Source organism: Anas acuta, chromosome 3, assembly GCF_963932015.1.
Source record: "Anas acuta chromosome 3, bAnaAcu1.1, whole genome shotgun sequence".
Lineage (NCBI taxonomy): Eukaryota > Metazoa > Chordata > Aves > Anseriformes > Anatidae > Anas > Anas acuta.
The window spans coordinates 31,832,365-31,845,054 of NC_088981.1; the positions used below are offsets into that span (position 1 = coordinate 31,832,365).

At 40.0% G+C, this 12,690-nt stretch overlaps 1 protein-coding gene across 1 annotated transcript in view; it reads left to right on the plus strand.

The window, feature by feature from the left end:
• The first annotated feature begins 2,293 nt into the window (after positions 1-2,293).
• Positions 2,294-12,690, plus strand: part of LOC137852932 (uncharacterized) — a 31,876-nt gene continuing 21,479 nt past the window's right edge. The window contains exons 1-2 of the mRNA XM_068675086.1: positions 2,294-2,313; positions 3,016-3,193. Of these exons, the coding sequence (XP_068531187.1) occupies positions 2,294-2,313; positions 3,016-3,193 (198 nt within the window). The remainder of the gene's footprint in view (positions 2,314-3,015; positions 3,194-12,690) is intronic.

The following is a 12,690-nucleotide window of genomic DNA, read 5'->3' on the forward strand; positions in this document are numbered from 1 at the left end:
CCTAGCTGTTGCCTTGAGCTACTATTTCCCCCAATGTGGTACTTCAGAAAAGTACTTCAGAAAAGGAATGATATGCTATCTCTAGACAGAGTGTTGAAGATGCATGGTACTGGCTGGCTTACATAGCAGTGAGTAAGCCTGGTCCAGTGCCAGGCTTAATGCAAAACTCTTCTGCATATACATGTTTATACTCTGGCTCCCTTTCTGCCCCAACAAGTGACTGAGTGAGCCAATGCCTAAGACTGAGTTTGTTTCACTTGGTGGAAGCACAGCAGTAACACTCAGTGTGCTTCTTTGCCTCTTTCTTCTGTTGCTTCTCTGCCTGGGAAGACTACAGAACATGCAAACTTTGCGGACACGATTTTACCTCCACTTCTTCCTACACCATTATTCATGAGGTGGGAACACAAGGTGGCTTATGCAAATATGCCGCTGTGTAAATCAGTCACGCCCTAAAACTGAACACTTCAATGTAACTTGTAAGCAAGCCCATCTAAAACTGATATTGAAGTTTCTGCTTTGCTATGAAATGATTTTGTTAAGAATACAAACAAAATAGTGTTAGCTTGAGACATTTTCTTCTGTGATTTCATTTGTAAGAAAAAGAAAACAAGCTAGGAGTGCTAGCAAACATCAGAGCTAAGAAATTTCATAGGGTGGTTATATGGCAGAGTTCTGGAAAACTTCTGTCTACTGCAACTCGTAGATATTAACACAAGCAGCAGACTAAACATTTGTACCCTGTTTGTACTGCCAGCTGACAAATGAAGGTAATTAATGAGCAGCTATAAGGTGGAAGAGTCTGGAAAATAGCAAAGCTTGTCATCTCAAAATGCATAGCACTGATGCCATAGTATTGATTTAACTGCATTACTGTTGCTAAGCAATCTTACATAGTTTCATATTATGTATTGGCATTTGTAGCTAATTATTTTTTCCTGTTTCTTTAGGATCAAATTATCCTCCTCAATATTTATTGTTAGCTGGACGTTAAACAAAAGAAATATCCCATACCAATGCAACTATTAGAGTCAAGTGTTAATAGGATTAGACAGTTGTCAGGTTATTTTGAAGTTACATTTCTTTTTTTTTTTTTTTTTCCAATATAGACTCTGCTAGTGGATAATTATAGCGAATGTGTTTAGTGAAATTAAAATCAATGACATCTGTTTCATTGTACATTGGGGAAATTGCCAATATTGACAAAAAATAGATTTTCCAAACACCCTTTATAAGTGACCGATTCTAAATAAAACAGGAAAACAAAGATGCATGACTGTACACCACTTGTCTTACCCTATTTCTCTATCTGTTTACTGATTTCTCTAAAATCAGTAGTCATGTAAGGTGAGTTAGCTGTATTTGCCATTAAGTAAGTTGTAGAGTAACCTCCAAACTCGCAGCCCTCTGCAGGCTCTTGGGGCATCTGATCCTCAGTGTAATGAGGGAAGGCACACTCTAGACTAAGCTTTCAAGTCAGCTTTGTTAGAAAATGTACTCCTCGTCTGGAAGGCTATCAGCCTAAGGCCTGATACAATCTGAGGATGATAATTGTGCTTTGTAATAAAACGGGAACAATCACAATGGCCTGGCCAGACCTGACCTACTGCCTATGCTATCCAGAAATTTCCATGGTTACCCCCAAAAACTTCATTAGAAAGCATCTTTTTATAAAGACAGCTAATTCAAATTTAGGGAGTGCAAAATATGCTGAGTTTTCTATACCTGCGGTAAACTGCTCCTGTAGTTATTTCTATCAGTGTTTAAAATGTTTTGTTTTTCCTATTTAAAATTTGCTGACTTAAACTTCAACCACTGCATTTTGTTATGCCTGTGTCTTCATAGTAGAAACTGTTCAATCTACCTTCAGCATTGACAAAAACTATTCTCTCTAGGGGATGAGAAGGGGGATAGAATTCATGCCAGAAAGCAATAGATCGGCTCTCTGGTTTTCCAAGAGAAGAATAAAAAGGTATGTTTCATTACTTCCTAAATTTTAATCACACCCAAGAGCACTTGCCAAGATTACGCCAATAGGAACATGTTATCAGATCAATCCATATGCAAATTATAATGCTTTCTTTTGCACAGCCTTTTACTCACGTGTGATTTTTTGGAAAAATATTCACATTCCACTTCAGAAAAGCTGCAGGCATTTGTACAAGCACATTAGCTTGCATAGCGGAATATTATTATTATTATTATTTTTTGTCATAGAAAGAAGGAAACTCATTGCTGATAGTCCACGTGAGCAGGGAGGGTCACAGTGCTAGCTGCTTGAGCAGGCCACAAAATGGCGGCAGCACTTCACTGGTAGCTACCAGTAACTGAGGGGAAAGAACTAACAATGCCAGAGAGCTTCTGCCTTTCTCATACACTTGAGTTTGAGTTTAAAATAAAACAAAAGATTGAAATTCAATAAACAGATCAAACATGGACAAAAAGAGGCTCCATCTCCCTTCCTTCCTCAAGCCATCCCTCCTGCTCTCAGCTGCTGACCTCCTTTCTCACACCAGCTCTGGCACACTTTGGAGCCTTCTGTGATCTAATTTCACTCATTAATACGGCAAGGAGATATTCAAATTTTTCATTGCAGGTTTGGGGGTTTTTGTTATGTTTTTCTGGGTTTTGCTAATAGAATTGGCACAAAGGAAGGGCTCTGGCAGAGCCAACACCATCCTGAGGGTAAGGAGGGAAGGTGAGGCAGGTGGATGCACACACTCTATTTGGCAGCAAGAAGCTTTAGATCAGCCTGCCGAGCATTTTGAAACCATACACTTAAGTTCTAACCAGAGTGTCATAAATATTTGCGATACCTTTAGACAAAGGGACAAAAGTCTGTCAGGGATCCAGGAGGCAGCATGGTGGCAGGAGCTCAGGCTGCTGGAGACCTGCCTGCAGCTAGGAGATATTGAGAGCAGAAGGCTTCCTCTCAGACCTCCTGCTTTCATGGTTGTGTTTCAGTGAGGGCCTGTATTTATCACTTGCCTCACCCTAAATACTGAGGCCAAGCAGGGACAGCTGTGAAGCAGCCTGGCTAAGAGAGGTAGCTGAGGCTCTGGGAGCTTTGGGCTGGGCCTGCCCAGATCTAGGGGTTGCCTACAGCAAACCATGGTTGAGGGAGAAGAACGAGACTGGAAGTCCTAGCAACCTCTGGAGGAGAAGCAGGAGCCCACACAGGGATATACTTCTGGTGAGAGCTGTTTTAAATACACACTATGTTCCCCTTTCCTTCACCTGCTTTTAAATGCAGTGACTATTCACCAGCTATGGAGGCAGTGAAGGGTAGTCACAGAATCACCTAGGTTGGAAGAGACCTCCAACATCACTGAGTCCAACCTCTGACACTAACAAGTCCTCCACTAAACCATGTCACTAAGCTCTAGTGGCTGGGTGGCCTGCGTGGCCCTGCACAGCACAGACACCTCTTGGGCATAATAACTGTCTGTAATAGCTGTGGATATGCTGAACCATCAAATTAGATTGAGAAAAATAGAAATTATTTACACAAATTTTAGTGTGCTTTGTCAGCGTGTCTATTGATTTTGTTCTGCTGCTGCAGTGTGTTTAATTGAAGATCTGTATTCTCAGGCATTTTTATTTTCTCCACGCTGTATTTGGTGCTGTCACTTACTCTGTATCAGTCTGTTGCTACCATTCACTTTATGTTTTTGAGGTAAAAAAAATAAATAAAAAATCAGAGTTACTTGATATATATATGTAATTCTGTCATTAGGCATATTGAGATTGAGTAATCACATTTAAAAGTGTCCATAACCACGATTTTGCTGTAGCAGAGGAAAAATCCTAATTATAATATATTTCATAAATACTTCGATATAGTACAGTAGCTCTAAGTCACTTGTAAAATGGCTGCTACTCTGTTGTGAGTGTCTGGTGGTGAAATAAAACATGAAAATAATGTTGACTAAAACCAGAAAAGAGATAAAATGGTATTCTTATGCCAATTCAGATAAGGTTGACAAAAAGATATGCTTTTGCTTGTAAAATTCAGTCTTTACCCTTCCTTATTTCCTGATGTACTTAGTGGCCTTTTCACCAGACTGCTGCTGCTCTCACAGTGCGTGTTGCAGTAGTATTTGCAAACCAGCTCCATATGGTTTCCAACAGTTTTTAAAAATAGAAATACTGGAGCATGTTGCTTTAAATCCAAATTTATCTCTATTGGATAAAAAATGAACATTATAAACCCAAGAGCTACTGGTGAGCAGTCGGAGACTTATTAACATTTATTTTAAATGTCATTTTCAAAGTATTGGCTTTTTTTTTTTTTAACTGAATTGAAGAGTAAGTAATAACTCACATAATAACTTAAGGATGTTTTCTACTGTATAAGTAATGACAGCATCCTTGGCTGGACAGATACAGAAAAGAAAGAAAAGGTTAATGCCAAGCGGGGGCTGTTGCAGCAAACAACCCTAGCAGATGTTGTCAGGTGCCCCTGACCAAGAATCACATCAACTAGAATTGACATGGGAGTTAAAAATTGGTGGTTCTTTTTATTTGTTCAGTTATGTTCTTAACCTTCAGAGTATATGTTTCCAAGGTTTTCTGTGTAATCCTGGGGATATAAATATAAGGGAAAGGGAAGTAAAAGTGATATTATGATATATCAAATGACTCCAGGGCTTAAGGGGCTTAAAGCGCCCCTCATATACAGAAGGGCTTACAGGTGAAATTATGAGAGTTGGCAGTGCTGGTGAATAGTCTGTTAATTAAAAATGTGCTGCAATGACAGGAAAGTCTGCCCAGTTAACACTTCTTACCTATCTGTTGTTCATAGCTATGGTTGCTGTCACCAGGTGGGTGATGTAGTATAGGAAAGAATTCTAAAGAATTTCTGCTTGTAAATAGCTGCTGCTTCTACAAATACTGCTATAGGAACAATACCTATTCATGAAGTCCTGGACATATTTCAGTTTCCAGGCTGGGGCACAAATCCTTGGTGTTTATTCATAACAAGGTTTTTTAGCCTTTTCCATGTGCTGAGTGTGTTTCTAGTATATTCGTCTTTCACAACCTGAGTCTTAATTTACAATTCACTTGCTCTTCTAATTCTTTTGAAACAAAATGCGGTCTTCAGGGTAGATATCTTAAAGCTATATACTTTTATACTGACTTTGTGTTTTTAAAAAGTTCAGTAAATTATTTGGACTTTTCAAGTAGTGTCTGATTCCCACCTCTGATTTGTGCCCTTTTGTGCACAGATGTCCCTTGAGTGCAGTGTGCAACTAGAGAGACTATGATTTGTTTCTTGCTGTTAGTGAAGAGAATAAAGGATCGAACTCGTTGCAGTCTAACCACTTCATACACATCTGCATCTAAAAAAAAAAAAAAAAAAGGCATAGGCACCTCCTTTAGTCAAGGAAGTTCCTCAGCTGCAGCTTGAAGGAACTGAGGGAGGGCAGAAAGACTATAGCAGAGGATTCCTCATGTCACTCCTGTCCTCCTTTTGTGGTCTTCTGTAGGAATCCACTACCCAGTCCTGGCAGAGACAGCTTTCTGTGCTAAGGGGACAGTGGATCTGGCCCAATATGGCCATTCTTGTGCTTCAAGATGGAGGGCGTTCTGGCCTCAGCAAGACATTTCACAGTACCATAATAAATACTGACTGCACAGTTAAAGAGTTAAGTTTAATTTATCTTCGTTCACAAACTGCTTCTTAAAGGCTTTTCTGTTTGCTCATCTCCACCGGATCTTAAACAGAGACATTGTGTTGCTATGGAAAGCGGTGAGCAAGCAATAACAAATGCTTCCACAGAAAGAAGCAAAGCACCCTGTTAACCATCAGCCATGCAGATATGACTGGGAGTGGAAAAGAAAATATGGGAGAAAATACAAAACCATTTCCAGCTTTCATTCTCTCTTAATGTGAAATACGACCTGATTTTCTTCTTTCAGCACTGTATGGTGACATTCGTGTGATCCTGGAGAAGAGGGTCACTTGCTGATAGCAATTTCATTATTCAGGGATACCTGCCACAGTCACAAATAGCAGTTTGAAACAAGAGATGTTGAAAAGCCTTGCCTGAGTTACACTTCACGTATGTGTATCTTACACTAAGCCAAAAAGAATAAGGGATTTTTCCTTCTATGATTTTCTTGGTCCCAAGAAATTTCTTCACGAGACATGTGTGGGAATATAATACCCACAATCCAGTCAGACTTTGTCTTGCCTCCAGACTCTGAAAGCATTGGAGAAATGTAAATTAGAAAAATTTGACATTGGCCTTGATCTTTGCTTTGCCACCTAAGATGCTTTCCAGGGTCAGCCTTGAAATTCAACACAACACCATTCTGTTGGACGAAAGCAAAAGTTGCACAGTAGAGCTATTTTATTTTTAAAAATATGACTGTAAGAGCTTTTTTTTTTAAAATGGCCACATAGGACCCAAGTCATTTTAAACAACTGAGCCTTTTCATTCTGAAGTCTCTGCATGTTTTTTTCCAGTTTTGTTTTTATAATGTTCTTGACTAAGCAAAGTTAAAGTCAATACTCATGCAGTGTACAGGAGTTGACATTGTAGGTTTTTGTTTGTAGAGGTGGGTTGTGTTGTGACAGGCTAGGACCAGACCGTGGTTACGTTGTTCCTACTGAAGACAGACATTACTAGGCCAAATTCTGTAGGATTTGCACAAAACTCTGAAAGAAACTTTCCCAAAATACATGTAAGAACAGTCAGAAATGGAGTTTAGCAGCTCCGTGTTTTTCACACCGTAACTTTAAATCCCAGATCATCCTTTTTTTGCAACTGCTGCTCATGCACGGCTCAAAAATGTCTAATTAAAATGTAATGCAAATGTAAAAACTCAGCTAAAAATAGACATCAGAATTTCCTTCCACACAAAGTTCTAATTAGGTGTGAGGTGAAGCCTAGTAAACAGCAAATTCCCAATTAGCTGAAATCAAGCTAATTTCTGTCAGCAAGGAATGGTGGGGAAGTCTGAGAAATGCTCGCTGCCTTTGAACTGAATCTGCAGCAGCAGTTGCACCCTGTTAGTCTCCCCGAATCAGCAACACATCTATTTGTCAGAAGAATTAAATCATGACTTGGTTTTTATGATTTGTCCATCTGTTCCAGGCTATAAAATGCAGAGTCTTTTGTTACATCTTTTTCAGTAGTCTTTTTGCAGTTGTCGATGCTCATGTAAATGAGGGGCTGCCTTTCTTCTCTCAGGAGACAGCTTTGCTTTGTAAGGAGTGCAGTAATCCACCCGTGCACATCAACGTTTTTTTTTAGTTACACATCCTCATTTTATCTGCGTTTTTGAAGAATTTTGAAGTTGTTCAAAGAACACTCAGGCTGGATGTGGTACACAGCACTCCACAATGCTTCGTTTCTTAACCTCATTTCTAGCTGGATTGCCTGAAGCAGATGAGGGCTTGGGATATGCCCATGATTACATTTTGAGTCAGTGTATGAAACGGGATTAATGAAAGACTTTTTTTACTAAGCTTTAGTCACCGCTCTGTCTGAAAAGAAAAATATTTTCCAGTGAGTGATTTCGACTGAATCCAAGTTTGTAAATTCAAGTCTTTTAATTAGGTTTCCCGCACCAGAAAATGCATTAATCTGCATTACTTGTCAGGAAGGTAATATACCTGCAACATAACAAGACGATCCTGCAGAGAAAGTAACGTAGACGTCTCTGGACATCAAAAACATGCAATAGTGTTTCGCTTCTCCCTTGGTAGGGAATCAAAGAAGTCTTGGGTGCTCCAGTTCAAACCACATCACAGCTGAAGCGTCCAAAGAGAATCTAACATTTCAGATAGAGCCACCGCTATGTAAAACAATGCCACAAGAACATTCCCATGTCAAAACCACAATTTTTATAGCCAGCTGAATAGCTCTTTCAAGCAATAAGCAATCAGTTCATATATAAACCTTCTTCCAACTAAAACAGAGATCCGCTGTGTATCTGTTCATGGAGAGTGCTTAGCCTAGACTCTAATCTCCAGAAATTGGCATAATTTGAAGGCACTCGAGAGAACAAACACTCAAATTACACACTGTTAAAATAGGAAATGTGCTAGAGTTCTACTGACATGCTTTGTTGGACATTTCTCCAGTTGTGCTGCTGTCCAAATATAACTGCTTTGTGTATTAGCTTGAAAGGCATTATGAGGGTCATGTTTTCTATACATGGACTGAGATGAAGGCTGCAGATCTAACTTAGAAAAATGAAAAAAGATGGCAGAGTCTGGCCCCCAGTATGGAAAGATCTATGGATATGCCATGGTGGCTATGGGGGGAGAGCTGGCTTCACCTGGAAGAGGGGTAGAGATCAGGTCTGTCTTCTGCTGGTGCCTTCAGCTGCTTCCTGCTTTTCCTCTGTTTATAGCCCAGTGCCCCAGGGAATTGCCCTAGTTATACCCCCTAAGAAACACAGTTCAGCCTCATATGGCGACAGAGCAGGCCAGAATAATGCTGCTGTTTCCTCCAGTCCCTGGAAAAGCTGGGTGCGTGTCAAGACAGCTCATACAAGCTTGCTCCCTTTTTCTCTCTTCCCCTGTTGCAAGAAGAAGGTTTTCCAGACTGCAAAGCAGGACAAATATCAAAGCATCCTGTGACTGATGGCTCTCTCCTCCAGTTACCTGAGCTCTGGTCACAGCTGAATTAGGAAAACACTTGTTCTCAGGGTCATTGCTCTGCAAGGAACTGGAGCTCCTCATGCCAACGCTCTTCTGAATCAGTGGAGCAAGTTTCTGTGGAGCTGAGAGTATCAAGGTGAGGAGAAAAAAATAAGTTGACCTTTGAAGTTTTGTGTTTACCTCAAGATAAGTAAGAATGGAAAGGCCCCATTTCTCACATTCTTCAGTACTACTTTGTGTTTTAAAAGATTATTTCTAGCTCTCTCAAACAAAAGTGTCCGTGGCCTCTGGGTACCAGGGAAGAAATTATGGGTTTACTTTCCTTCATATAAAGCACGCTCTCCAAAACATCTACTGCTAGAAAAAAGCTATTTCAATGCTGTTTCAGTAATTTTGAATAATTCAGTCCCTATACCAGGGCTCCAGCACATTTTGAAGGGACATTGCAGTTAGAAAAACATAAATGAAATGGTTCACGTGACCTTTCAGGATCTGGAAGCCTGCTGCCCTCCCGGTTCCTTGCTTGTTCAGGAAATTATCTTTTTTATAATGTTGACGTTCACATACGCGAATGGAAATCTGTTCTGTTTCCTGGCCCTGGCACTAAAACCCCCACAAAAGGGAGCATCAGGCTCAGAATGAAGTGAAGTGCTAAAGGAAATAAGAATAATAATCTTGAATTTCATTTATTGGTCTTTTTTAAATCTTCGCTTGGCAAGGTTTCTATGAAAGGACTGAAGTTTAGTGTTTCACATATATTTAACACCTGGTTAAACACCATGTGAGTCCATGACAGTGGCCAAGTACACCTCATTAAGGAAAACTTGTGACTACTGTCCTCACTAAGTCCCAGACATTTCTATGGACTATCGTGAATTAATTCTCTAAAAGCTTTTTCAATAAAGCTTTGTCCCAACTGTGTGTCCAAATTAAGTGAAATACATTTTATTGAAATAACCACCTCCAGCTGTGCTTCTTTATATCGCTTGGAAATGGGTTTTTAAGAATGCAGGGGACAGATGTTTTTACAAAGCAAAACAAAACTATTGACACTGTAAAAGAGAATTCCTCTTGACACCTGCCAGTGCCTGGTCCTGTGGCTGATATGTCCCTTACTTTTTTGACTTGTTTATGTACCAGCGAACTAGCATCTTGGCAACTTTCTGGCTTCGGATCTTCTGCTGAGTGCTACAGGCCAGGTACCTTTTACTCCCTTCTTTCACCTTCCTCTTTCACCCCCAGAGGCCAGAAGTTCATTTTACATCTCTTTGGAGCAGCCAGCTTCACTAACAATATGTGGAACAAGATTATGTTCAAGAAAGCACTGTTGATTACATTAAAAACTAGAGAGAAGAATTAGATGAAACAAAAGTTGAACAGAACAAACTGCCCTGGATCTGGCAGCTACCCAAAGTCTGGCTCACCAGGTTACAATCTCATAGTTATTAGTGATACATTCAAGCACACTAGGAAAATGTATTGGTGCTTATCTGACCTTTCTTCTCATAATATGCTCCACAGGTCTGTTAGGAGAACTTCAGCCAGGAAGCAGCTGCAGGGAAGAACAGTTCTGGCAGTCCTGTACACCAGGGAAGTGCTTCACTTTTGAAGGTCCCATCAGCTGAGAAAAGTCTCCCTTGCTAGGACAACTGGAATCCCCTTTTAAATTTGGCAGGTGATGTCAAATGTATTTTGAGGACACACAAAAAAAACAAGCAACACTTTCACCTACTGCAAAACATGACCAATTCTACCCACTAATATCAGTGTTTCCAAGCCATTGTGTGGTAATTCCGGCTTTCTGCTAGACCTGTCTAAGATGGGCAGAATAGGTTGTCCTCATTAACTGATAAAAGGAACTCTTTAGCTGTGACTATGCACACTTTGGCATTTCTCTTTATAGAAAGCTCACAGATCTGTCACCAGGGAAATACATTCCTCAAAGAAGAGAAACAGAATTATTATTTAAAGATGGTAATTCAAAATTAGGTAATTTGTATTTAAGTAAGTCTTCTGCAGGCAAAAGCTCCTGCCAAAAGACAGGAAACTGCACAGGCTAAGCCTGGCTTGTCAATGTGCAGAATCTGATGTGTGAGTTGGTACAACATAGTCCTTAAAACAAAAGGCAATGATACCCTGCCTTCAGATTGTCTTTGTTTTCAAGGATGTACCTTAGATGCTTCGCCAAGAGGTCAATATTTCTTGAATCGCTTGAGTTAAGGACTGCCAGAAGGTTTGAAAAAAATTGCTTGTCAGAACAATGAGTGTAATAGTTGGTCTCACTAGAGAAATCTGTCAACTTAAGGTTCAGAAACCTATCGCCCTACAGAAACAAGCAGTCATTCAGAAGCATAATTCATGGATAGGAAGCGTGAGGACACCTACTGCAGTGTTTCAGTGTGCACCTGGCTTAGATTCTGTTCTGAAATTTTGCAGGATTGGAGTAAGGATGGTGGCTTAGGAAATTCTTTAATGCCGATGCATTGACAAAACCGTTCAGAACAGGGAAATAAAGCACTAACATACCAGTGCGTTCATGGCATGTGTTCCTGTGCTTCTCAGTTATTAGATCAAGCTGTCACGTCCAGGTCTCTTATCCACTGGAGGAGCTGTGCTCTCTTTCCAATCCCTGTTCTCTCCATCAAGTTGCAGCAGTCTCTACAGAACGTCTCAGTTTCCACATGTGCCAGTTGTGAGAGCACACAATATGTAACCAGAACTGACAGGAGATGACAGCCACACAGAGAGAGTGTAAGATACAGAGCTTTTTGAAAGGATGGAAGGGAGGACCAGAAGTGAGAGCAAGGAAGAGCAGGGCAAAACAGACATGACAGCCTAAAGACAGCTTAAAAGAAAGGAGAACCATGGAAACCATGTCGGATAAGGAAAAGGAAACTGAAAACAAGAAACAGAAACTATTCGCTATTTCAAAGGAGGAAGGGAGATTTCAAAGGCAGTAGAACCAGGACAAAAAAAGGAAAGGGGGAGGGCTATTAAAGTGAGGTTAGAACTGGTATAATAGAAAACAGGAGAAAGTAGGGACAGGTATGGGAGGTTAGAGATTGAGCAAATGTCCATAAATATGAGGAATGGGGAAGGAAGGGAGAGTTGACTTGAGACTTGAATTAACTGTTGATGAAAGCAATAAGAAATAGGAACAGAGAATGAAGAAAACATTTTGGGAATGCTAAGAAAAAGGAGGGATGTGAAGACATTGGGACAAAGGGGAGAAGAATAGACAAGTGTCATCTATGCAGAAGAGAGATGTAGAATAAAAAAAAAAAATCCAAACACAAAATAAAACAAAAAATGAAATCCTATCTTGTCTTAAGCTGTCAAGCTAAGAGAAGGTGATGAGATGATCCATATCCTATCACAGTCCTGCGGGACTGTAGACTCTTTGCATATTATAGAAATAGCAAAAGCAACTTTTTTTTTCTCTTTTTATCCTGCTGCAAAGCTACTCCTCTTCTGGATGCCCATGTTAGTTTCTCCAAAGATGACTTTGTTGTGCACAAATACCCTGAAGTTTCAATATAAATGCATCGAAATGTATTAGAAGTTTTACATTTATCCTCCTAACCTACTTAGGTTATACCTTGAGTTGCAGTGACTGACACTTAGGTTCTGTGTGAACCTATTCACACTGAACCACTCCTTCAGGAAAGCACTCACCAAATGCGTAAGAGCACACACCAGTATTAAGTGGCACAGTTACAGGAAGAGAGACACAAGGCACAATATAATCCTTGCTTTGTAAAGCAATCCTCAGTGTTAGAGATGAACAAACTGACTTAGAAGGGCATCTGGGGACAAAAGGGTTTTATTATAGCCTTGAGATTTAGGCGGATGTCAGTACTGCTTCTGATTATGATTTTGCTCTCAATTGGATTCATTGCCCCAGGAAAATTACTTTGCATTTGAGTTTAGTGGATATTTTTTAATTTCTATATATTTCTTAAGGATGTTGCAAATCTTTCTTAACTAGTGGCTTTACCCTACAACACGCTAATAAACTGCAATGCTTAAATGAAATAAGAGGACGATTAAATTGAGTGGTGCTGTAAAGAACT